The following is a 27,978-nucleotide window of genomic DNA, read 5'->3' as shown; positions in this document are numbered from 1 at the left end:
CCATTAAAGCCAGCTCAAAAACAACTGGCCTCTGCCTCCAATTGTTTAACTGCAGGTTAGTACAGATAAAACAGTCCTAGCAGACGAGCTGCTGAAGGTTGTACCTAGGAGAAAAGTGCTCTTTGTCTCACATCAGTAACTGCTTTAAAGGCTTTACCCAAGAAAAAAACACCAAAAACACACTTCGAACTACAGTATTTATTAATTTTTTCTATAAACACATCATATTTTTGGGCAACAGGAAAGCATATGATAAAACCACGTAGCCTATGCACAAATGAGAAATTAAATTAGAAAAAAAGTTAATGAAGTACATAATGTAAGACGACATCTGATGAATGGAACAGCTGTCTTTGATCATTGGCACTGCCGTTATCTGGTCATTATTTATTCTTCGAACCAGAGTGCAGACAGAGAGCACAGGGAGGAGGAGAGGGAGAACAGATGAAGACGTACGGAGAGACAGAATCTGCTTTAATTAGTGTGAACAAAGGCGCTGGGCAACTGTGAGGGAAGATCGCAGTGGCATAGCTCCTGAGGAAGGATGGATGAGGAGAGGAGTGAGGAAAAAGGCAAAGAGAGAGGGAAGCGGGAGGGCAGGGAGTAGGTGTGGGTCAAGATAGGGATCCTGTAATTAACCAGGACCAGAGGAAAACTGTGCTGTCTGGGAATCCTGAGCTTCCCCTTAAAAATGGAATGGGAGGGGGGAGGGCTATTCACATCTGTCTCTTCTCACACTCCTCTCTCTGCTGCCGTAGGAGGAGGGAACACAGCCGCTCAACCTGTCTGCTCGGCCAAAGACGACAGATATGCTCAAATCCCCCACGTCCCCGACACAAAACCTGTTCCTCGGCAGTAAAGGCAGCCCCAACAGTTTCATCGGCAAGGGTGGCATCCCCAGCCCACTCGCAGGCCTGGGACGGGGCTCGTCTCTGGGTAAGACCTTGGGGCCTACACTTCACAAAAACCATCCCACACACACACACAGAGGGGGGAACAGTATCACCACTGTAACCAATAACACACACACACACACACACACACACACACACACTCACACAGACACAGACACAGATCTAGACTGTTCGAACAAACATTAACAGTATGCGCTCACATACAGGGTCACCACATTGCAGGGTTTTGCTACTTTTTTTTTGTGGCTTCATTCTCATTCAAATAAATGCCACTGTCTGTATTTTGTGCGAATATGATTTTCTTTTATAGCACCGTGTGTTCTAACATGCCAAACTCCACTATGTGCGTATGTGTGTGTTTGTAGATATCCTGTCCAGCCTAAACTCTACCGCGTTGTTCGGCGACCAGGACACAGTGATGAAGGCCATCCAGGAGGCTCGGAAAATGAGGGAGCAGATCCAGAGGGAACAGCTGCAACATCACCAGCAGGGAATGGAGGCGAAGCTGGCTGCCCTCACTTCAATGGGCCTCAACAACTGCAGACTTGACAAGGTCAGAAGAACTACAATCATATAGTCCGTCTCTGTTTTAATCCCTGATTCAGGTCTTCTCAAGAGAAAAAAAGCAGTTGACCACCAAGTGTGTTCAGCTCTGCCTGCAAATGGTTGAGGAAAAACACTAATAAAGAAAAGTAGAACATAGCGGTCCGGATAAAGCGGTCATTTTTAAGGCTAACCTTTTTCTTTAATCCATGTCCAGGGTGGTCGTATTGATAAGAGCTGGCATGGTTCCGTGTGCACATGTGTATTAACTGAAATTAGACGGAATATGTTTGTGTGTGTGCGTGTTTAGAGCGCTCAGTGTTGTTGATGTTGGTGTAAGGGCAGTGACAGGCCATGGCGGTGCCCGGTGTGGGTTAAGAAGACTCTGAAGTCTCTGCCCAATTAAAGCAGACTCGCAGCCCTCTCTCCGTCCCCTGACATAGGATGGGGCCGCTTTGTACCAGGAGCACACACTCCCAGGGATTCCCCTTTAAAAATATCTTCAATCGATGAGTCAATCAAGGAGAGAAAAAAGCTGTCCTCCTCTCTTCAGCTTGATGCCATGTTGCCAGTTGGCTGTGAGGAGCAGGCAGGAACTGGGAGCGATGCTCATTAATATTTCAGCACCTGACACTTTCAACCAACAGCCTCAACTAGGTCAATGTATATGTAAAAAAGTCAATGAATATCTATTTTGATTTCCCTTTTAATTTGGTGTTTGGAAGAGATCACTGTCTACGCAGGTGGCAATCAACTATGCGCTTACCAAAGTGAGCCAAATAAATTGGTGCAGCCCACAGAGAGGACAGACATAGAGCTTCCTCTGCACTTAGCCAAACAAAGAAAGAATTATTTACAAAAATGAATCAATCAGTGATCATATTTTTCTGAGAAACAGCTGTCACAAATGCACCAAGTCACAATTTCTCACTAAATTTAAACAAGAAAACATCATAATCTTGCACAAAATATAATTGTAAGCTTTTTTCCCCTTCAATTAATGTATTTTTCTTTTGTTTGGTTTCAACATGGCGTGTGAAGCCTTCACCAATAGTGAGCAAGCACCCTTTTTTTCAGTCACATGAGCCTGTACAGCTGTGGCCCAACCTCCAAACCAAGGTGAGCTTGTGGTCAACCAAGAAGCAGAATCTGCCTCGACATGAAAGCAGTAACTGAACAATGCCAGTAGAGAGCCATTTTCAACAGGCAGCACACACCTACATTGTCCTTAGCAGGTAGAGCTTAACGCCCCTTTCACTCCCTGCTTAGTATTTGGATTTAGTTTGTTTCCTCTTAATGTTGGTCTGTTAAACCTCTACCAATTATCTCAGATGAGGAGAATGCTGTCCTTTTTTGTTGTTTTTCTTCTTTTTTTTCTAAAGGGGATCTTCTGCTTGAAATAGTCCATCACGTATCACCTGTAATCTACCTTTTGTCTGTGTTTGCCACCTCAGGAGAGAGAATGTTTTTTTTAAGAAAGTGAGAGACACAAAAAGAGAGAGAAAGAGTGGGGGAGGGTTGGTGAATGTGAAGTGGTAATAAACTGAAAATACTATTTAAGAATTGAGTACACAGAATAATAATTAGGAGCAAGTAAAGGTGGAAAATGTGAATTGTTATTTAAGCTATAAACTTGTACATGTGTGCACATTTCTTACAAAGACCTAATATCAATAATTAAAAGCATCACCTCAGGTAATATGCCTCTGTTTTCATTACAGCATAATTTATTGTCTTGCTGAATGACACTGTAGCCGAGCACATGCTCGACTCAGTGGCTCGTGCAAATCATAGTGAGATATCGTCACCTCTTAGTTGCAGTGACACTGGCCCTATTAGGATGGTGTGAAATGAGAGGCACGCTTTATCAAGTCAGCTAAAAGAATTGCCCCATCATCTTCATCCTTCGGCGGCAATAAAGAAACAGCAGGTTGTAATTCAGCGGTGAAATGAGAGAGAAGAGAGAGAGAGCCTTTTGCTGATACAAGCCAACAAACTAGAAAGGTTTGAATGCCCCGGATAAAAGCTTTCACTTTGGTCAGTTTCAGAATATTAATATTTCAGGAAAGCGCCTCACCTGACATAAATATGGTGTGGTCTTTAATAGCTCCCCTCCCAGTCTCTTGTTTGGAAGTTTATCATAGTGAGACCTTACATGAAGAAGATTCAGGAAAGGTAACATAAATGGGATTAAGGAGAGGTTAAGATCATCCAGTGAGGCTGTTAGAGGGGGATATTAAATATTGATTTATCCCACTGTAATGACCGGGCAGGGGAGTGGGTCTAAGTGCTGCTTACAGATGGATCAATTCATCTTTTCATACAAAGTGTGTCCGAACAGTACAATGCATTTGTCCATAACCTTTATCAAAAGGACTCTAGCTCTCTCACTCTCTCTCTCTCTCCCACCCTGGCCAATGGGCTAGGAGAACATAGACCTGACTCTCTCGTTCTACAGTATACAAGCCTTTAACCTGAGGACATGTAAAATATTCATGCTTTACTGGAGCAGATTTTTCTTGCTTGTCTTTTTATTTGTCTGTTTTTACTATATCCCATCAGTACAATAAAACCTTTTACAACCCTTCTGCAATTTACCTTTTTGAAATATTTATCCAAAGGTATTATTGTCTGCAGAGGGCAATTACTTTGTTCCATTATTTACTATCTTCTCCTTACCCAGTGGAAGCTTTTATCTAGAATGTGCCCGTATGCCTACAGTCAAATACAGTACATCGGAATCCATTTGTAACCATTTGAATTGTTTCCCTCTATTATGCACTGTAGCTATATGAAGACATACTGTTTTTCAGGGTCACGGGTGAATAGATATCAAGTATCTCTACGTTTTCACTAAGATGGTGCATGCAGAGACTCAACCATGTTACCATCTTGTCATCGACATGTATGGCCTTCAGTAGATCAAAGACACATTATTTTCTGCTGATAACTATTTCCTGGCTCAGCAAAAATAAATAATTATTATTGGAGAATTTTGAAGAATAAATCATGTTTCAGAAAATTAACTAAATAAATAGCTCAATGTACTTTTTTGTTATAGATATCCTCAATGTGCTGAGACAGCATGTCATCCAGTATAACTGGAACAGTATTTACAATAAATGTTACCAGGCATTACATTGGGAAATAAAGCAGCAAAAGCCAGATTGAAATGATTATTACTCACAAATCTATTAGTACATCTTTGACATCAATAAAGAACTAGTTTGGTGTAGCGCAAACAGATAACGGGTGCTGCCAGCCCTTGTTGCAGGCACTCATACTTGTCTGTAAGGCATACAGTGTCTGTTAATCAGCATCTTAATTCTTCTTACTCAGAAAAAGTAAACGCTAGGGCACTAATTACATTTTAAGCCTCAATAAATAGGTCATAACAAGCACACCATATACCAAGCAGAGAAGAGAGATACAAGTAGCTTCTTGACAATTCTGATTGACAACACATCTGGCCCAAATGTGCAGTGTGATGGTCCTGGGCCATTGGCCAAGCCTTGTAGTTGAATACAATATCATAGTCAGGTATGACATATTTCTACACTGCTGCATACATTTCTCTAACTCAAGTCCCAACAGATTTTGCATATGCGATGCAGAGGTTGTGAGAGATAAAATATATTCCTCTGCTGACATGTCCCTAACTGGAATCAAAAGGTGAAAGGCCAGTGTATTAACCTATTGAACTGCCCTTTTCTGCCCCTCAACACATCCTCTCCTCAGTATTGATGACTACAATTGTCCATTTCCCCTGTTCCAAAGCTCAGCCTGTAAATATTCAAATAGAGCTTACACTGATGCTCCACCAAATCCAGAATCCTAACCTATTGGTTATACTGTTTCCTCCTGTGTGTGTGTGTGTGTGTGTGTGTGTGTGTGTGTGTGTGTGTGTGTCTGTGTGTGTGTGTGCATACACGTGCATGTATGTGTGTATGGGATGCCAGGGCTCTATTCAGGCAAAGCCCGCACAATGACTTTGAATATAATCTTGTCTGGTCTGCAGCCCTGGAAGCAATTTTCTGCTCCTTTTCGACTGCTGTCTTGGAAATTGCAAACCAAGGCGTTTTGGCTGCGATGTAAATCCTTGGCATACAAGGGTTTGCCCATCCAAATTAGATTATGCTCAGCTCCCAGACAGTGGCTGTAGCCAGCAAGTGCTATTGTGAAGATTGCTTACATTAATGCTTTGTCCAATTGTTTGTGTTTGCCAAAAGAATGAAAATAATGTATGACTCTGGATAATATGTGCCAATGCATGTGTGTGTGTGTCTGAGGGCTCCTGTCCCATGTCAGGTCTTTTGCTCTGTCTTGCCTCTTCCCCAGGAAGACATCAACACTGCATCTTGGTAGGGTCATTTGGCGATGGTGGCTCCATTATTTTCTACAGTTGTCATTTTACATGGTGAATTTCTGGCTGTTGCTGAGAAATGCTGCTGGCCCTGGTGGTTAAGACCAGTGATACTGCATTCACCACAAGGCACTTTGAACAAAGGAAAACTAAAATAATAGCCCACAAAGGACCATTTATAGTCTATGGTATTGTTGCAATAGGAACATAATGGTACAAGTCGTGAGGTTTTGTCCATATGTTAAAAGGCTTTGGTAATGCTGCAGCTCCTAATATCCTGCTGTTTGCAAGTCGGAGGGTTTGATAAGGCTCCACACTTCAGCCCAACTAAACATTCCCTGTAGGATCCAGTTAACGGCTCCGGATCATTGAGGATTGGAAACCCGTAAAAGTACATGATGTCAACATAAATGATCTCAGCAGTGTCGAGAAGAACATAACAACTGAACACTGTGTTAGAAATGTGTCACAGCTCCGACATGATTATACATTATAGGCTCCTACAATAACGACATTTGCAGCACATGTGAGTCTAATTGAGGGCAGAAGGCAATTGCAATATGTTGCATTGAACAGAATGTGTTTAATGTATTGAACATGAAAGTTCCACACCAACATATAGCAAGAAATCCAATTGTTTAGACTAAAAGCACATTTCAAATTGGCACTGAGGGTCATATTTTGTGCTTTTGACTTTTTCCATCCAACAAAAAATAACTCATCTTGAATAATGATAGCATATCCTTTTATTAAAAACAGACAATAAACATTAAATTGGCACATAGCCCAGAGTAGGGTTACCTCACCATTTTCTTTTTTAAAGTTCCCTAATTTAATTAAAGGCCTTTTCCCACTCTTGTTTAAAACAAATGAGGTGATGCCCTGGCAGTACAAATGGAACTGGAGTAGCTGGCCATCTCTGCACTGTGTGATGTGTAGGACGAGACTACTATACAGATGCCAGCCTTTTGTGGCTGCTACTGTTGATTCTGCTGCTGCCTGCATTAGCCGTAGCAAAGGCAGAGCTTCGGGTAAAAAGAGAGCAACAGTATGCATGAACGAAACTGTGGGTTTACCGCATGGCTGGAAGTACTTAATGTTTAAATGGCTCAAAACTAGCATAAACTACTGGAAAGCTGCAGCATACTTATAAATAACATTGCAACTGGTTACAATAAAAAAACAGATGAGGTGCTGAGCTGTGAGGAGCTGCAGCCATTTTAAAGTGCAGCCTTTGTCTCCACGTCAGGGCTGGGAAAGATTGTTGAGGGGTTTAGTTTGAGACCCTTAGAGTGAAGACTCTGTGGGCCACAGACCACAGTGCCGACTGACACTTGATACACAAAGCCTTGTATTGTGGTCAAAGAGCTAAACTTGCCACATACCAGGTGTGTGATATAACCAGAGCCAGTTCAGCACATTATCAAACATAAGTGGCTCTTTAGGCTCCTGCAGCTGTTTAAGGTTCCAATGATGAACTTTCTCCTTTTTTAACTGTATGCAATCATATACTTTCAGCCACATAGGAAACATGGATTAGATTTTACATATAGTTCAGAGATCTTGGAAAGTAAAGCAATTACTGTCAGATTTCACAGAAAGGACTAAACATGCCAGTTACTCTATATACAGTACATATGGTCCAAAAAAATAACCATACCACTATATTACTAAACTAGCAACTGGTAATTTTTGGGAGGGAATACAATGTGTGGTGCCAGCCAGCTGCTTGAAAAATATTAAGCAGTTTTTCTCTTAAAACAATCATTCCAATGTGAAAATGTTTTGGTGAGCTGACATACCATCTTAATCAAGGCTTGTGTCATCTGGTTTACCTTCTTCCTTTTTCAACATCATCTATACACAAACACACAGATGGTCATGACCACATATAAAATGTGTATAAAATATTTTTTTTAAATTTAAAAAAACAACTAAACCTGTGTTTACTTGTTTCAAGTAATATAACGTGCAACACATGAATGCATGATTATCTATTTTCATTAAATCATTATATACATATGGAACTGAGATAAAAATGTCCCAACCTCTATGCTATGACAATTGCTTGGTCCAGTTAAGCTTCTGTTCACCTTGTTCACAAATTTGGCATTATTATCTTAAACAAAACATAAATGGTATCTGTTGTGATGCTGTAAATGGTGCATTCATCTGAATTCCTTAAGATTTTCACTAAAAGCATTGAAATAAATGTAGATTTAGAAGATCCCGTTTCACGCCCAAACCTGACAAACTGCACCAACTCCAAGACACTGCACGCCAATCGTCACCACAGTGAACTGTGCTCTTCTGTTTATTTTTCTTTCATCTCTATTTGAACAATCTCAGGCCATATGGCTCTGCCTATAGCCTGCAGCTATTTACAAGAGAGAGAGAGAGAGCGAGAGAGAGAGAGAGACAGAGAGAGAGAGAGAAGGAGTGATAGGATTGGAAATGTGTTGCCTAAATATAGGGCCGTAGTAAGCACAATGCACAGGGCCGTCCACCACCCGCCTCTGCCCAGAATACACCCTGTGGGCAGAGAAGCAGGCCTCCGGCACATGTTCTGTGGCGGGCCAGATTAAAGCTCTCTTTACAGCATTGACAAGGGCTCTTTTGGATTCCCTCGCCCAAGAAGTTGCATATACTCTTCCATCTATCCTCTTTCCACTTCTCCATCTTCCTCATTGACTCAACGACTTTACTGGACTGACTCAACATGACATGAGGGACACACGTGCAACTGAACAAAATGCATCTGTTACCAAAAACTTTAAAGACTGCACAAGCAGGGCAGATTATTGTGGGTGGCAGTTTTCCACTACAGCTCAGAGAGCGCATTGCTATAATTGTAGCGGGGTGGAGAGCTGCATGCTGAAGTCATTTGAGGGAGGGACTGGTTGCTTGCCAGCGGTCGTGGTCAGAGTAGGAGGAGAATAATGTGTACTGTTACATCTTTGTTTCCTGTCCCATTATCTCAACCTTTAAACAAAAGAAGAAATCTTCTGTTATCTTTTTGTTCAAAGTATTTCATAATTCCCTTGCACTGTACATTTAAAACACCTTTTTCATACATCAGCCATATACTTCCCTATCGTCTCCTGGCAGGATGGCCAGCCTCCCCTCCCGGGATACTGCATGTCCTTTGCTACTTCTCTGTGTCAGAGTGATCAGTAAAAATTTAACGACACTATAAAAAAATAAAAGTGCCATTAATTTATCACAGCACTTGATGCGTGGGCAGTAAAGACGCATTAGTTCACTGAATATTTTCAAGCCTTAAAACAAAACAGTGATGCTGTGCAGATCATTTATGGCCCTATTTTCAACCATCATTCTAATTCACAGATATAAATTACCAAACTTATAACCAATAAGTATATTGAGCTCAGTATATCTTATGAAAATGTGTGGTACCTTATTGATATAATTAGCATAGCTAACACATGTTTTCTATGTCGCATGATCCTTTTTTCATATCAAATGAAGGGAAGCTACCTCAGAGAATCCTTCAACAAGACTTACATACAGTCTTCTTGTCACCAGCTGTCTAATGTGTTGATGTTCACTAAACATATGACTTTGTGCGGTGAAGAAAGAAGTTCAAGACTGAGCTAGTTATTAATAAAATTCAGTGATGGATGGCCCCTGTTCTCTATCCTTCTCAGCCCAACATGATGCTTAATGATCATGAGTTTATAAAAGGACTTGATTGATCAGAAGAGACCAACGAAGCGCTTAAGAGGGACGAGATGACTACTTATGGAAGACATACAGTACACATGAGTGCTGTCTTCCTAGTGGACTGTCCAAGTAGCATCCGGAGCAGCAACATTGCCCATCCAGCTAATCACACATCAGTCACTTTGTCATTGGGCTGCTAGCTTCTTTCATTAAGAGCGATAATGTGGCTGGATGATGAATACGGGTCTGTGTGGGTGTGTGTGCACACTCACGCATGTGTTGCTTAACGCAGAATGTGACACAGAAAGGCACCACACTCTATCTTCTCTTTACAAAGTGTCCTCTTGCCCAGCAGGGACCACCACATATGTCATAATTAGAAAACACTTAAGTAAGCAAAGGGCCGTCAGATAGACAGGCTCTAATCACAGGCCATAAGCAGGTACTGGTTAATTGTATATCAGAATCACTCAGCTGGCCATAAATAATGACTGCTCCTTCAAGTATGATGGTAAATTGCAGTGCTCTTTCTGTCTCTTCGCAGTCCTTTCTTTTGAGGAATAGTTCTTGAATAAATAAAAGCACAAGGGAAATCTAAATACTGAAAGGACACAAATGGACTTGAGCTCTCTTCATCCTTCATCTTGTCATCTTGTATAAACCTCAAGAAAAAAGAGATTATTCAAAATAAATAAAAGATACACATTTCATAATTTGAATTTATTTACTTATTTAATTTCTGTGATTACTAACGGCTATTGTTGCCAACACAATTTTATTTAAAAAATTCATATTTTCAGTTACAATAGTTAGGACTGCTTAATTTTTTTAATTCAGCTCCAAAAAACATCACTGTGGGGAAAAGGGGAAAAAACAACAAAATGCTGCAGGGAATTACAAAGACAGGGCTAAAAGATTAATGTGTATTCTGGTGTCGGTGTGTGTGGCATGGGAGCTGTTAGTATTGTGGGGGGACTCTACCTGAGTGTGTGTTCAGACTGCATGTGATAGGCATGTTTAGAAAAGAAAGAGGCAGAGGTCAGCGCAGACAGTACATCTTTGGCAGAGATTGAATGCTCACCCTGGGAGTGAAACAAAGTCTTTTTTACTGAATGGTGGCAATATGCCTGCTTTTAGTGTCATCCAGGCGAAACCTTGGGGGGGGGGGATTATTTGTATCATGCAGAGTCAAAGTGTCCATCTTCTAGTTGAGTCTTTAGAGAGGAAGACAGCCCTTTGCTAATGCCCTGTGTATTCACTGAGGAAGTAGGTCATTCAACAATGGAGGCAGCAGCAGTCGGCACTCTCCCCTTGCATAATACATTAAGTGTAATGTGCAGCAACTATTCAGAGGCCCCCGAAAGCTGTTATTTTATTCTGTAAATGCACACAGACATGACATTTAATATTGTCACAGAGCGCTGAATGACAGGGTTTCATTGTGCGTCAAGTACAACATGATGCCGAGTTTAATCTGAGCACAAAGCGACATGACAAACGGGGAAACACGGTGTGTTCTCCAAAGCATGAACTCTGAATAAATGATGGGCGCTGAGCTCTGGGCGCCGTAGACTGGAAAGGAGGATGTAAGGAGAAGATTACAGAGGAAAATCTGAGCACTGCAAAGAGGGCCACGGCCCCATTGTGTGCTTCGGATCACAAAGTATCCTTCTGTAAATCTATTTACAGCACCCCTGGCCCTCACTGTCTCTCTGCCTCCTGTCATCCATTATAGCAGCTGCTGAATAGAGAGATGAGAGAGGAAAAAGCTACATCTAGCTCATGTCAAAAGAGCAGCTCCTCAAAAGACCTTCCATTTATCAAAAACACTTTTTTTTTTTCAAATGTTCAGTTTCCTGATGGGATTTTTTATTTATTTTACAATTCATCACAGTAAACACACATGTTTGTTCTTGTTCGTGTACCTGACTGTTTGTATTTTCCATTTCCCTGTAGGAGAGGGCACATTTTGACAGCATTGGGCACCACCTCGGCAAGCTGGGCGAGGAAGGCAAGATCGGCCACAGAGTTATTGACCTCACCAGGCCAGAGGATCTAGATGGTAAGGCCATTTTTGGGTTTCTCTCTTTAATCCGACACTAATGCAATGGTAATATATCTTGATGGTTTTATTTTTTCTCATAATCCACACAAAATGTACTTTAAGTTGTGCATCCTGTGCTAAAGAGTTAATAATGTTGAGCGTATATATATACAAGACTTTGTTATGGTTACGATGCTGGACCCAAGAGCAGACAGAGACGAAGTAGGATTAATATAAAAAAGGTTTATTATATATATGGTGAGGGGAAGCAGGTAGTGGGTGAGGGAGCCAGGGGGAGACCAAAGCCGGGAAGCTGGAGAGAGTGGTCCGGATACTGCAGGCAGAGGAAAAACAAAAGTTAGGTTGTGGTCAACAGCTACAGGCAACAAGAAACCAGAGACGAGTAAGCGAGAGCGAGGGGACATTAAACTGGAGCCAGGTACGTTATAGTTACCACGGTAGCGCATAGGACGATCCGGCGCCGACAGCAAGGAATCCACGGGTTATGAAGGGGAGTTGATTGGAGGTGAAGACCAGGTGAGCGTGATTGCAGATGAGGACCAGGTGTGAAGTGAGACAGACAGGGGGAGTGGCAGATACAGACGAGGAAAACACAGCGGGCTGCTGTGACCACAACAGTACCCTCCCCTCAATGGACGCCTCCAGGCGGCCTAAGCTTCTCTGGATGAGCCAGATGGAAATCCCGGATGAGGGAGGGGTCGAGAATGAGACCCCGCGAAACCCAGCTCCTTTCCTCAGGACCGTAACCCTCCCAATCCACGAGGTACTGATGCCCTCTGCCCCGACGCCGAATGTCCAGCAACCGCCGGACGGTGTATGCTGGGTGGTTGTCAATCACCCGGGGAGGAGGGGGGGCAACGGCCGGGGGGGAGAGAGGGCTGGTGGAGACTGGCTTTAGACGAGAGACATGGAAGGTTGGGTGGACGTGCATGGCTGGGGGCAGCTTGAGTGTGACCGCAGAGGGGTTGATGACGGAGACAATAGGGAAGGGCCCCACAAAACGAGGGGTTAACTTCTTAGAGCCAGTCTGTAAGGGAAGGTCCTTGGAGGACAACCACACCTGCTGACCCACCCGATAGGCAGGAGCGGGAGCCCAGTGGCGATCAGCCGTGCGCCGGTTCTGCTCAGCGGAGCGCAGCAGAGCGGTGCGCGCGCCCTTCCACACCCTGCGGCAGCGGCGGAGATGGTGCTGTACTGAGGGAACGGAGATGTCGTCCTCCTGAGCCGGAAACAAGGGCGGTTGGTACCCCAGGGAACATTCAAACGGGGACATGCCGGTGGCTGCACAGGACATGGAGTTGTGGGCATACTCGATCCAAGAGAGATGGTCGCTCCAGGCAGAGGGGTTGCGGGCAGCCACACAACGCAGCGCGGTTCCAAGATCCTGATTCGCTCTCTCCGCCTGCCCATTAGTCTGCGGCTGGTACCCTGATGACAGGCTGACAGAGGCCCCCAGCGCACGGCAGAAGGCTTTCCACACCTGGGAGATGAATTGGGGGCCGCGGTCGGAGACGAGGTCCGTGGGAATCCCGTGGAGGCGGAACACATGCTGCACGAGCAGCTGGGCAGTCTCGGTGGCAGAGGGGAGCTTTGGGAGGGCAATGAAATGAACAGCCTTAGAGAACCTATCCACAACTGTGAGGATGACTGTATGGCCATTAGAGGGGGGAAGACCAGTGACGAAAACCAGGCCAATGTGAGACCAGGGCCGACCAGGAACAGGAAGCGGGCGAAGCAGGCCGGCAGGGGGTTGATGGGAGGACTTGGCCCGAGCACAAACCGTGCAGGCCAGCACGAAAGCCCGGGTGTCAGCGTCCATCGCTGGCCACCAAAAGTACCTCTTAAGGAGTGACAGGGTGCGACCCACGCCAGGGTGACAGGCAAAACGCGATGTGTGACCCCACACCAGAACCTGGGAGCGCACCGAACTGGGGACAAAGAGGCGGTTAGGAGGGCCGTTGCCCGGGTCTGGTTCAGTGATTTGGGCCTCCCGGATGAGGGACTCTATCTCCCAGGTAACCGCAGCCACCCTGAGACAGGAAGGAGAGAGGATGGTGTCAGGGGGACCCGGTGTGTCCACAGTGCCAAACTGGCGGGAGAGGGCGTCTGGTTTGACGTTACGGGAACCGGGCCGGTAGGTGAGGGAGAAATTGAAACGCCCAAAAAACAGGGACCACCGGGCCTGGCGGGAATTCAATCGCTTGGCTGTCTGGATGTAAGACAAATTCTTGTGGTCAGTCCATACCACGAACGGCTGTTCTGACCCCTCAAGCCAGTGCCGCCATTCCTCCAACGCCAGTTTCACAGCCAGCAGCTCTCTGTTACCCACATCATAATTCCGCTCAGCAGGAACCAGCCGGCGAGAGAAAAAAGCGCAGGGGTGAATTTTCTCATCAGAGGCCGAGCGCTGGGACAGGACCGCCCCCACCCCAGTGTCAGATGCATCAACCTCCACAATGAACTGCCTGGAGGGATCCGGTTGGATGAGAATGGGGGCAGACGAAAAAAGCTCCTTAAGCCTAGAGAAGGCAGCCTCCGCTTCAGGCGTCCAGGCAAAAGGGCGGGCAGGGGAGGTGAGATGAGTGAGAGGGGCTGCCACCCTGCTGTAGTCACGGATGAACCTCCGGTAAAAATTGGCAAACCCCAGAAACTGCTGCAGTTTCTTGCGGGAATCGGGGATGGGCCAGTCAGTCACTGCAATGACCTTCTCGGGGCAGGTCCTCACTTGCCCGCTCTCAATGATGAACCCCAGGAAGGATACAGAGGTGACACTGAACTCACACTTCTCGGCCTTCACATATAGCTTGTTCTCCAACAGCCGTTGAAGAACTTGCCGGACATGCTGGACGTGTTCCTTCTGATTGCGGGAAAAAATCAGGATGTCGTCTAAATAGACAAAAACTGAGCGGTTGAGAAAGTCCCGGAGGACGTCGTTAACCAGGTTCTGGAACACAGCAGGGGCATTAGTTAGGCCGAAAGGCATGACGAGATACTCAAAATGGCCGAGGGGGGTGTTAAAGGCCGTCTTCCACTCATCGCCTTCACGGATGCGCACCAGATGATAGGCATTACGTAGGTCCAATTTGGAGAAGACTGTGGCGCCCTGCAGTGGCTCGAATGCGGAACTGATGAGGGGCAACGCATACTTGTTCTTCACAGTAATGTTATTGAGACCCCTGAAATCAATGCATGGGCGAAGTGACTTGTCCTTTTTGGCCACAAAAAAGAAACCTGCACCAACAGGAGAAGAGGAGGGTCTCATGAGGCCAGCCGAAAGAGAATCCTTAATGTACTTCTCCATGGCCTCCCTCTCAGGACGGGACAAGTTATAAAGGCGACTACTGGGCAAAGGGGCGCCGGGGAGGAGATCAATGGCACAGTCATAGGGGCGATGAGGAGGCAGGGTGAGCGCACGACACTTACTAAATACCTCTCCCAGGTCATGATAAATTTGGGGAACCAAGGAGAGGTCGGGAGGTTCCTTGGGCAAGAGAACATCTCCCACTGCCGGAGACAGGGCAGACTGTAAGCAGGTGGAATGACAAAACGTGCTCCAACTCACCACCTTGCCAGAAGACCAGTCAAATTGGGGATTGTGAAGCTTGAGCCAGGGGTACCCCAGCACCAGGGGAGTGAGGGGAGACAGGATGACATGAAACTGAAGTATCTCGTGGTGATTGCCAGAAACAATTAATTCAAGGGGCTTAGTACGGTGGGTAATAAGGGCCAGGTGACGGCCGTCTAAGGCGTTAGCATTTAAGGGAGAGGGTAATTGTTCCAATTTAATGCCAACCTGAGACGCGAAGCCCGCATCAATGAAGTTCTCATCCGCTCCAGAATCCACCAGGGCTGACACAGGAAAGGAATGCCCGAGGGACAGGAGAGTGGCATCCAGCAGTGAGCGAGAACAGTGAGAATCGGGGACGGAGGGGGCGTGGCTCAGCAGGGCCCCGAGCCTCACTGCCGAGCCCTGTCTTTTGGCAGTGACGGACAGGTGGAGATGAGATGCCCGGGCAGCGCACAGTACAGACACACTCCGGTCTTAATCCGATGAAGCCGCTCTGCCTGGGTGAGACGTGTGCGACCCAGCTGCATGGGCTCCTCTTCAGTGACAGCACGCGTCACGGGGGCAGAGAGGGCAGTCTTAGGGAAGAGTGGGGAACAGGAAGCAGCGAAAACCGGAGGCACGGAGCTGCCCGCCTTCTCCCTACGCCGCTCGCGTAGGCGATTATCCAGCCGGATAGAGAGGGAAATTATTTCATCGAGAGTGTCAGCTTCCTCCCTAGTAGCCAGCTCATCCCTGATTGTCTCACTGAGACCGGAAAGAAAAAGCCCACGTAGTGACTTGTCGTTCCAGCCTGACCTGGCTGCATAGGTCCTGAACTCAACGGAGAACTCAGCTACACTGCGGGAGCCCTGACGTAAAGAAATAAGCCGCTTGGCGGCGTCCCCTCCCTCTACTGGATGGTCAAACACTTTCCTCATCTCTGCTACAAAAAGGTCAAAATTGTCATTAGCTGGGGAATCACTGTCCCATAAAGCTGAAGCCCACGCTAGTGCATTACCCTTAAGTGACCCCATAATGTAAGCGATCTTAGCCTTTTCTGTGGGATAGGTGAGAGGCTGCTGACTGAAAACTAGGAAACACTGAATCAAAAAGTCTCTGCACGTACCCATGTCCCCAGCATAGCGCTCTGGCGCAGGAATAAATGGCTCACGAGCTCGTGGCAGGTGTAACGGGGAAGTGAGAGCAGGCGGGGGTGCCGCTGGTAGTGGAGGCGCTGTGGTGGGAGGTACCAGTAAGTCCAATTGGTCACCCATCTGTGTGACTCGGGTAGCGAGATTCTTAAAAGCCTCCATAGCGTCCCGGAGAGCTTGGCTGTGCTCCGCCACCTGAGTGCCTTGGGCGGCGAGAGCTCCACGAATCTTTCCGATGTCCGCTGGGTCCATCTTGGCCGGATCGTTCTGTTATGGTTACGATGCTGGACCCAAGAGCAGACAGAGACGAAGTAGGATTAATATAAAAAAGGTTTATTATATATATGGTGAGGGGAAGCAGGTAGTGGGTGAGGGAGCCAGGGGGAGACCAAAGCCGGGAAGCTGGAGAGAGTGGTCCGGATACTGCAGGCAGAGGAAAAACAAAAGTTAGGTTGTGGTCAACAGCTACAGGCAACAAGAAACCAGAGACGAGTAAGCGAGAGCGAGGGGACATTAAACTGGAGCCAGGTACGTTATAGTTACCACGGTAGCGCATAGGACGATCCGGCGCCGACAGCAAGGAATCCACGGGTTATGAAGGGGAGTTGATTGGAGGTGAAGACCAGGTGAGCGTGATTGCAGATGAGGACCAGGTGTGAAGTGAGACAGACAGGGGGAGTGGCAGATACAGACGAGGAAAACACAGCGGGCTGCTGTGACCACAACAGACTTATTCTTAAAAGCAAAACGTGGCTCAGTGGCTGACAAAGACCACCACTACCTGTACTAGGCGTTGTAGGTGGTAGTGTGGTTTGTATGGGTGTGTGCAGAAACATGTGCATGTGTGTAAGGGAGATGTGGGGGTTGGGTCAAAGGCGGTTTGAAATGTGCCTTGGCTCAGAGGTTTTCACAGGTAGGTGAGCGAAGGACAAGGGTGCCTGAGGACAAAGCTGGCTTTTCTCCAAGCTGAGCTGCTGCTGCTGTTGGGCTTGTTTGAGGTCCCGGGCACAAGGGTGTAAATTCGGGTTGCACCAGTGTGACAAAGCGTCATCTCCCTTTGTGGTGCTGGCTCCTACACAGGAGCAAGGAGTATCTCGGTGCACCAATGTTTGTCCGACATAAATATTTGTGGCAGTTTCCATGGCACTTCAGAGCCAGAGCAAAGAGGAAAAATGGTTGTGACTCATCTTTGATGCCTCAAAGTGTCTCAGGGCAGAAGGATAGATATTTCTCAGGACAATGTAACCCATCAACAACTTTAAATAGTCTTAGACACATTTCCCATCAGTTTTAGAAAGATTGGCTCCAGCATAACTGGTTCACATAGACAATTTTCTTTTCATAGAACACTTTCTTTACTTACAAAAAAACATGTGTGTTTACCAACTCCAAAGAAAATGCCTTTTTAATTGAGGTCTAGTTTCACATCACACCCAGGATGAGAATTAGAGGTACATTTAGTGGATTCAACAACATGTTTCCCATGTGAGCCGCAGCAGCAGATCCCATCCCCACCCGTCTGACTCCTCGCACAAATGTGCTTCCAGTGCTCATTCTACCAGTGGGAACCTTCTCTCTGTGGCTACTGTGGAGTCAGGACCCAAACAGAGCGCACACCAGGACAGTTGTGTCCTTTTAAGTCCTGCACAGGGCTAAGGGAAAGGCATGCACCAGACGCCTCACATCAGTGTTCCCAGTGGGCTATGGATTAGGAGCAAGCAGAGGTTAGAGGACAGGAGAGGTCCTCTTCCCAGGGGGACATGGCTGGGAGTCAGGCTAGTACACATAACTCTAAATACACAGTCACCATTTCTTCTCTTTGACCACAAATATATCTGTCTCTTTCAGCTTCACCAACAAGAAAACGCACACGGCTGAATGATGTGAAGCAGGGTTTTATGATGTGAACCACTAAGTGTTTACTCTGCTGAGAACATGTTTACTTTTGAAATCCTTGGATTTCTACCGCCTGATCCAGCCGAGGCTAAGCTCCCTGGCGTACCTTGATATATAGAAACTAACAGTATCAATCTAATTTATCTTAAATAAGATACAAAAATAAGTGATTTGCTGATTTGGAAAATAAAGTCTAGAGTCTATTTTGTTTTCCATGTAAAGGTTTTATATAACAGTTGTTTGTATGGCATTTAAGTTGCTTTATATATCAGCATGTAGTTAGCTTAGCAGTTGCTTTACATAAAAAAATTGTATTTGTTATTATTCTGAAACAATAGTTGTATGTCACTAAGAAGTCTAAAAAACTGTACATTTTGTCCAGTTTTAACATCTCGATGTCTTTTGACCTACAAATTGCCAAAACAAGGCTGGGTTTATACTTTTGAATTAATAATTTAATTGTAATTCATCACATGTTTTTTCAGTAGTCCAAAACACACTGCGTGCACTTTGGTTGTCCTGCAGAGGAAAATTACTGGGTGTACCTCCCAACCCTTAAATAGGGTGTGAAAGCCCCTTAGTTTGTAACAGTTTTCCCTCCAGAACAGAGCAGTCGCATTGAGCAGGCCCCAGTGTACAGCGAACATCTGTCATCATAGCAGTTCACAGAAATCTTTAGGTTGCTTAAGCTAATATTTACAAAGCATGCGGCATCCAAAGTCCTAACGACTTGGGAAAAAAGTGGCAAAGGAATTGAAATAGATAGGGTTTCCTTAATTTTACAAAGCCACTAGCCACACGAAGGAACCCGCCGCAAATTCATCAAGTCATTTTAAACTCTGATGAACACATTAACAAATACCACAAAGGCCTTAGCTCAGTCCGGCCCTTTGCTCATTCACATATGGCAGTATGGAGCTGCTGTGTATCCGAGGTTGTGTTTTTGTCTGAACCCCCCTTGTCAGTATAGGGTCCGCAGAGAACAAAGAGGTTGTTGAGAGATGTGTGGAGCAAGGAAACAGAATGAATACAAACGCCCAGTGTGATAACTTCAACCATAGAGTGAGAAAATATGAGGTTTTCGCCAAAAAGTGTCCTAACGGAATAGGATGAATTGAACAGTAGCGTTGCATTGTTGATGCAAATCTTTGGTGATAGGTTTCTTTACATCGGTAGCTCAGAGCTGTTATGAGCTGTTAAGTTTTTGTTGTTGTTTTCCATCCACTCTTAAGCCATGGATGGGAGCCCAGCTCTGGCTTTATTGCTGAGGATTTTTCCTCTAAGAACGCTATTACAGTAAGACGAGGAGGCTCAGACATAATGATCTATGAAGTCACAACAACAATAGCAGAATTGGACAACATCAATTACAAAAAACTGATTTGATTTGGAAAAATTGTAATACACCCCCAATATGACACATTCTATGTGTTTCTGTGTCTGTGCGTGGATGCATCTCCGTTGGTGTGTGCAAACCTGGGAAATTTGACTCCACTTTTAGGCTAAATGCATACGAGAAGGGATATAGAAGACATAAGTAAAAGCCATGGCCTGCATGTTGAAACAGGTTGGCTGTTTGTTCCCAAGTTCCCCTGTGTGTACAATCACACACACACACACACACACACACACACACACACACACACACACACACACACACACACACACACACACACACACACACACACACACACTGCCCCAGGAAGCTTAAATCACCCTAACTGAAAAAGAGAGAAAAAAAGGATTGACATGTTACAATAGGGCTTATATCACTTGTAATTTGTAATGGTTTAATTAGCATGCTATGAGCCCTGGCTAGAACAGGGAGCGCTGCGTCGTGTCAGTCCAAACACATTAATCTAGCCTGATCCTGCTCCGAGGGAGAGGCTCTATTGTCAGCAGTAAATGCCTTCAGTCAGAGGTGTTAGATTTGATCCCAACAGGGAGGGCTTGGCAGGTTTGCATGATTGTTGCCTGCTCACTGGGGCTCATCCTATTGAGCGGATTCCTGGGTGACATTATGTGTCTGCCCGCAGAACAAAGATGAGAAAGGAGAAGAAGGGGGGGGTGTTTTGGGCAGTGCTACCCTCTGGCTTGGTACATGGTCGAGTCTGAGCCTGTAGCTCACAGGTGTGATGGGCTTTTGGGCCTCACTTCATTCTCACTCTTTCACTACCTTCTTTTCCTGTCCTTACGCCCCCCCTATCCACACACACACATGCAATCATTCTTCTCACTGTAATTCATGCTGCTCATCTGCAGCCTTTCCAGGAGAGACAAATTAAAAGGGGATTCTCATATCGCTCTGTCACACTTGAGCTGCGATCCTCATGAATCACAATAAATTCGATTAGGAAGCACTCCCTCTGTTTCGCTCCCTCCCCAGCTACCACCCAGGGGGCCTGCTCCCGTCACCGCTTAGCATCTGTGTTTATTTACACAATCACACCCCTAACTAACTGATTCCTAAATGTCCTGTACTTCCTGGAATAAAGTAGTTAATGCTCATTTGCAAAATGTCAGAGCAGGACTTTCTATCTTGGAGTAAATTGCATGTTGCAGTTTCTAGGGATTTTTTCCAGACTGGCTGCTAATGCGCAGGATGCATCTGATTAAATATTGCGGGGGCTGAATTAGGGGACCAATGTATCAAACTATGAGGCCTTGCATTGTCTTTGATTATATAGAGCCAGTCTCCCTACTCTGTACTTAAATGTTAATCAGATAGATGACAGTGAATACTTTAAGGCTAAATGTCAAACTGTCAGGCTTTCAGTGTCCCAGATGCAGCTTTAGGTCTGAGTTCATCTCTTAGTTCTTTACAAAATTCAGGACCTAAGCCCCTGCCTCAGTATGGGCGAAGATGATGTTACAGTTGTTCATTTCAACGGATCTCTGTACCATCAGATAGAGCAGAAAGGCATTTTTATATGTGCCATCGTGTGAGCGAAAAAACATGCCTCATCTGGCTTCCCTCCAATGAACCAAGTCACGTGGCTGGTTTCCTGGCTAACTATGGATGTGGCACTTGCTGATGGCAGGCGGTTGTTTTGTCCCCCTCCTGTAAGAAGCTCACCTCTGCCCGTATGCATGCACACCAGTATATAAATTGCTGAATCAGTGTCAGTGATAGAGTAATGGCACGGGAGGCATCGTAAATTACAGCAAGCGATCCCGGGGCGCAGACACTGGCTGTCGTGTCTGAGTGAACGCTGCGCTCCTGAGCTAATGAATACCTTCATCTGGCCCCGGCAGTCAGCAGATTGCCCTGCGTTGATGGATACTGTCAGCCCTCCGCCACACCACATTTCATTGCACAATAAACATGGTTGTCAAAACCAAACAAAGTGAAATCAATTCATCCTGTACAGTGAGTGCATGCTAAATGAAATTAACGTACTGTGGTATTCGGTGGCAGCAAAAGTAGTGTATTATTTTTGGATTCATGTTGGCTTTAAGGCCTATAGCATTCAAGGATGCAGAGGAAAACACACACTAAAAAGAGATGGTACTCGCAGAGTTTAAAAAAGTGTTGATGAAAGGGGGAAAAAACACCAGGGGCCTCTACGAATAGTCCAATCTCCTAACCTATAAGCCTCCTTTCCTATACCTTAACCCTAAACGTCATCGGGGTCAAGGAGAGATGAAAAGGTGCTTCCTATCGAACATAGGAAAAGACAGCACTGTTTCAAATGAATTTGACTCCACTTTTTCTAACCGACGTCATCGCGCAACGGCAAGTATTGCTGGTGTGAGTCTCTAGCGTGAAACTACACTATTTTCCGAAAATGGACTAAAACAAGCGCTCGTTCGATCCATGCGTTCTTGTCATATTGATTTCAATCAGGTTTTCGCCAACAGAGTGAGAATCACTTAGATCGGGGGGAATATTTAAGGCCACTTGAATCCCAATTCACATGTGAAAAGAAAGACACTGCACTTACACTATGTTGATGTTGAAATGAACTGCCCCACAGTAGTCTTCATTAAATGTGAAGTTGGCATTTTATGGTGTAAATTATGGGCTACAAACATAACTAGCCTATTATGATGTTGGTCTTTAATGAATTATTTATTATCTTTATGGGAGGGGGGGTATTTTGTTTTAGTTGCGTTAAATCTTCCTCTCCTCTCCTCCCTTCTGTTTTTTAATATACTATCTATGGTTTTACCGCGTCTCTCTTTCGTATTCGTGTAGAGTCGGTAAACTCCGTTGGTGGCCTGTTGCTTTAAATCTTGCCGCTGTAAAGGATTATGGGATACCACTATTTCCTTTCGCATAGGTTGTTCCGGAGTAACCTATGCTAAAGGAGGGTTAAAGGAGGGTTAAAGGATGCATCAAGGCTCCTTTCCTAAGCATTTGTAGAATTCGAACCACCTATCGGCCGAGTACTTCCGGGTCATCTCGTTAGGAAAGGAAATTTCCTATGCAAAAAAGAGAATCCGTAGAGGCCCCGGACATTTAGATTTTTTTTGTTGTTGTGCATGCTGTATGAATATTTTCTATGTTATGGTAAACCGAGTAGGCCATATATTATTAAAGTGAGCTTAGTCTAAAATAAAAATTCATAATTCTCGGTTTTTGGTTAAAAAGAAAAAAGTCATAGTTATAATTTGAAAATTATTGCCCCAAGATTATAACAATATAGGACCTTAACATAATTACTATGATTTTTATCTCTATTCTAGGAAAATTAACAAAATACTTAAGACCCAAAACAGAAGAAGACAGAAAAATAATTTTGAGATAAGACCTGCATATGCTTCCAGATATAAACATTTAAATCTTAATTTCCATTAGTCAGAACTATATGACAATAAGAGCTGAATGCTTAGGGCAGCAACTAGTGCAGTCATAATGTGACAACAAAATTAATACAAATAAACTTTGCTGGCCTCCCAGAGAAAGGCAAGCCTCTATGGAGCATAAATGTGGCTGTACATCTGTTAAACCTGAACTGGTGAAAATCAGGGGCCATTGCACTGTTACAATACTTCAGAAAATAAGAAATTCCAACTCTTGAGGCTGAAAATGGTGCAGCAGCATCTTGATAGATGCAGAGTTTGGGTTTCAGTGGATTTGGAATTAATGTCTCTGCACATCCCTCTATTACTCATTAAGAGTTTGATTTTGTTTATCAACTGAAATAATAATAGAAATCAAACCCCAGGTAACGTGTGCCAAGGCTGCTAGTGGAAAGGTCTAATGAGAAGGCTTCACATGTGGATGATGAAATATGCATGAGTCATCCAAAGCTTTCTTTTCCAGATTTGAGATCATTAAAGATGTATCGTAGCATATGGAAGGCTTTTTTTGTCTTATTTTTCAAGCCTTGTTTATCAACATGTTTTTGTTTGTTTAAATATTCATACTGCTTTTATTTAATTCTTTCACATCTTACATATAAAAGGCAGCAAATGCGCATGCAAACAGAAATCATTATCAGTCTGATGTACAGTTTAATACTGAGAGAAACTCTCTTATGCTGATTGTGAATGCCCTGATTGAGAAACAGTCCTTTGCAGAATCGGCACAGTCTCTCATCGCAAGTGTGTGTGTGTGTGTGTGTGTGTGTGTGTGTGTGTGTGTGTGTGTGTGTGTGTGTGTGTGTGTGTGTGTGTGTGTGTGTGTGTGTGTGTGTGTGTTCAAAGGAAAGAGAGAGAGGGAGAGACACAAATTCAGAAAAAAATAAGTAAGGGGAAAAAGAGGGAGTAAGGTATACAAATAGCGTGCCTGCATTTATTTGTGCATGGGTTAAAATGTATTTTGGCAGAACGCTTTATTAAGATTAAGAGTTTGAGCTTTTCTTTTTCAAGTCCCAATTTTGTTATTTATGTTGGCTTTCTTGCACTTTTTATAGGCACTACGGTGCCAAATTGAAATGTATGTGGCAGAGTAGAGAGGTGTGAACACTAGGAGACAAAATGTTTTACTGCAATTTAAGTACGAGTTCTTCATCTTTTGGCTTTGAATAGACCCGAGTATAAGTTGAGCAGCGCAGCTCCCCCTTAAAAATGACATTGTATTCACTTTTATAGCACATAAAATATGAGCCTGTCAAGTCAGGCTTTCCACTCTATTGGAAGTGTACCCCCTCTAGAAGGTTCTGTAGCCCTGCATTCTCTGAAACAATGTTGTCCATGAAGACGATGATAGCAGTGATGACAGCAGATGAAGGAGAGTTTGAACATGGCTCGTCATTTAATCAATGTCTTGCCTCTCTTCTTGTTCCTGCTCTGGATATACCAGGGTCCAGGGAAGTAAATTGCTCCGCAGATAAACCCCAACCCTATTATTGTTGGCCAACAGGAGGCGCTGGATCTGCTGAGGCACGAGTCTTCAGGGAAACTCGAGGAAGGAACAACAACGAGCCCCACATTAAAAGGCCAATGAATGCATTCATGGTGTGGGCCAAGGATGAGCGTCGCAAGATCCTCCAGGCCTTTCCCGACATGCACAATTCTAACATAAGCAAGATTCTAGGTAAGACTTTTTGTTTAAAATCAAGCACAAGTCACTCCAGAAAATATTTAAATATGTCACTCTCCTAACAAAATGCAACGATGTTTGGAAATGACTTGTATCTGCACGAACAGACCAAATATAGGAATTTATGGTTGCATGAACCCAACATACATCGTTATCATCCATTTAGCACATTACATTCATTCTTTCATTAGACTTTTCATGATATATTTTAAGTTTTGTACTGTACAATTACATGTGGGTGTATTGTCTAAAGGGGGAGGGTGTGTTATCTCATAGCCCACTGTGCATCAGGGCCCCTCAGCATACAGATGGATTTATAGCCCATCACTACCATAACTGTTTGTCATGAAAAATGACAGAGGCTAAATGGGTCTTGTCCCCTCAGCATTGGACTCCATACATCAGAGCAGTTAAAAGTGCTGTCACCCAGTACCTAGTAGGACATGTGACAGATACACATTATTTACTACACCAGCTTGTTGATTCTTTCTATTTGACATCTACGCATGCCTCGCATCTCAGATAGTGTACATATGCAGGGCTATCAAGAGGTTGGTTTAATTAAGTCTTGGACCCATTTGGTTAAATGTTTTTTTATCTTTGAATTGTACAAGAATGGTTGGTTCTTGTAACATAATGTGAAATGGACAGTCTCTGACTCTATATAATTACATACATCTTCACAGATGACATCATAATTACAGTACTAAATATGTTCATGATCAGTTATTACAGCTGTTTCTTTTCCTGCTTGTGCTCAAATACTGACATCTGAGTTCACTGTGTATTGTGTAGGTTCTCGGTGGAAATCCATGTCTAACCAAGAAAAGCAGCCATTTTATGAGGAGCAGGCCCGTCTGAGTAAGCAACACCTAGAGAAGTACCCAAACTACAAGTACAAGCCCCGGCCAAAGAGGACCTGCATTATCGATGGGAAAAAACTCCGCATTGGAGAGTACAAGCAGATGATGCGCTCACGGCGACAAGAGATGAGGCAGTTTTTCACTGTGGGGTAAGTGTCACAAATCCTGCACAGAAATAAACACACTATACTCCACCAACCGGAAAACATACCACTATTTCCAAAATTGATTGACATGGCCTTGGCATACACATTAAAGTCAAGTGTTTTTCAATAGCTGTGATTAAATAATTTTAGACAATAGCAGTCTGCCTATGGATCATGAAGTGCAGTCATTATTGCAGGATACAAGCTGTATGTATAGAGTTACAGATGCCTGGAGGGCAGCAGTCTGAAGTTTAACACTTTAATGTTCTGTATGTGGTTAGCAGGAGAAGCCTTCTCCAGGTGTTCCCATGTCAGTCATAAGCTTAAGTGGCTGGAGTATCAATCATCCAGCGTAACAGCAGAAAAGAGCAGCACTAACCACGCATTGGTTTTATGTCACCAATAAACTGGCTAGTGTTTCTGAACAGCTCAAGACGGGAGCTGTCAGGAGAACCTTTCGTTTCCCAAATCATTTTCACAGAGCTGCTGGCTTAGGGCAGACTGCTGCAGGAAACCCCTAATCCAACAATCTCATTTTAAATGCTGTAACAAAAATCGTTTTTTGAGATAACCAAAAGAGCCACTCACTCTTTCAGCATTCCAACCATCTGTTCTATTATCATTTACGAAGGTCAAATATGTATCAAAAGTCATGAGAGAGTATTGTGATTCATCCTAATATTACCTCTTTCTGCAATCAGACAACAACCACAGATTCCCATCACCACCAGCGCCAGCATGGTCTATCCTGGCGCCATCCCCATGGCGACCACCACACCCTCACCTCAGATGACATCGGAGTGCTCGAGCGTGTCGGCCAGTCCTGAGCCCTCCATTCCTGTCATTCAGAGCACCTACAACATGAAGTTAGACCCCAGTGCCATGCCCAACAACAGCCAGCCGGTCAATGGCGTGGTTGATGAGATGGACATGTACGAGGACTTTGAGGACGAGGCTAAATCAGACTACAGTAGTGACACACAAGAGCGAGTCAGCGCCAACTGAGACCTCTTTAATGGAAGAGGCCAGTGCAGACACACAACTGTCATACAGGAAGAAGGCCAGAGGACTCATCTGATGTGAGGGAGCGAACGAGCAAAGCAAAACAAATCTACACCACAAAGGTTTAAAAATGTTATTTTTTGGGGGGGGAGGTCAACAATAATAACAGTGATGTATAATTTACGAGCCAGCATGTAAATGTGGCTTCAACAGAATCAAAAGGTTTTTTGGTCTTAAGTGTTTCTTAAAGTGTGTGAACTAGTTTGGTTGTGCTCATTCAGATTTTTCTTTTTAACTCATTGTTCATTTTGTCATTGTGGTCATGGACATTAGGGTTGTTGCCAAGAACTAAAGAAAGAACTTGAAATTGAACATTTGATAATATAGATAATGTGTACGGCCATTTACTTTGTTTTCTTCTTCAATTAGGTGCTTTTGATATATTGCATAACTGTTCAAGATGGGAATAATATTCTCACTCAGGTATAGTGTGCCAACCAACAGCTTGTGAATGTTTTTAATCAAGAATCAATTATAACCAGTAGAAAATATCTCTATTCATATGGAGTGAGTCCAACTTATTACAGAGGGAACTTACATATTATTATTATTATTATTATTATTATTATTATTATTATTATTATTATTATTATTATTATTATTATTATTATTATTATTATTATTATTATTATTATTATTATTATTATTATTATTATTATTATTATTATTATTTGTGTTTTTATTGTTATTACACAAACTGCATAATTTAATGCAGAAGTGCCAAACATTTCAAGTTGTTTCTAAAATCTAAAAGTCTTTTTGTGAGGTTTGTGAGTCTTAGACAATCTCTTGATCTCTTAATACAGCTTCATTATCCAGTCTCTCTTTAATTTACCCAAACAGAATAAACACATGAAACTCAGGAACTTAGAGGCAGCAGGCTCTGCAGGAGGTTACAGTATGTGACATCTCTCGGTGGTAGCTTGCAATACTAGCTGTTTTTGAGGGAGCCCAATGCAGTGATCATCAATGAAACCGACCAGGCCCTTTCATTTCCTCATGGCATCCTTAACTCATTTCCAGCTCTGCAGCCCACTCTGACTCACCAAGTTCTTAATCATAGTGATTGTAATCAGGCCAGAATGCTAAAGGGCCAAAGGCCTCCAATCTGTGGGATTGGAACAGCAGCGAAAGGCAGCTTTGGGGGCATTACAATCTCAAATTGATGTTGTACAATGTGTAGCTATGGTACGTTCTGTTAAACACTTGAGCCCCATTTGGATGGCAAGTCTAAAGTCTTAGGTCTTAAAACTA

General features: G+C 44.1%; 1 protein-coding gene across 2 annotated transcripts in view; it reads left to right on the top strand.

Annotated features, from left to right (window-relative positions):
• The window catches only part of sox6 (SRY-box transcription factor 6), a 136,578-nt gene extending 109,381 nt beyond the window's left edge, over positions 1–27,197 (top strand). For both annotated transcript variants that reach the window (XM_080030930.1, XM_080030929.1), the window contains 6 exons: positions 759–936; positions 1,280–1,467; positions 11,461–11,566; positions 24,474–24,647; positions 25,449–25,665; positions 26,364–27,197. In XM_080030930.1, the coding sequence (XP_079887056.1) occupies positions 759–936; positions 1,280–1,467; positions 11,461–11,566; positions 24,474–24,647; positions 25,449–25,665; positions 26,364–26,667 (1,167 nt within the window). In that variant the 3' untranslated portion in view covers positions 26,668–27,197. The remainder of the gene's footprint in view (positions 1–758; positions 937–1,279; positions 1,468–11,460; positions 11,567–24,473; positions 24,648–25,448; positions 25,666–26,363) is intronic.
• The last annotated feature ends 781 nt before the right edge of the window (positions 27,198–27,978 follow it).

This window comes from Ammodytes marinus (genome assembly GCF_949987685.1).
Source record: "Ammodytes marinus genome assembly, chromosome: 1".
NCBI classification, from domain to species: domain Eukaryota; kingdom Metazoa; phylum Chordata; class Actinopteri; order Uranoscopiformes; family Ammodytidae; genus Ammodytes; species Ammodytes marinus.
Note: the sequence above shows the minus strand (reverse complement) of the source record. Positions and strands in the feature narration are given on the sequence as shown.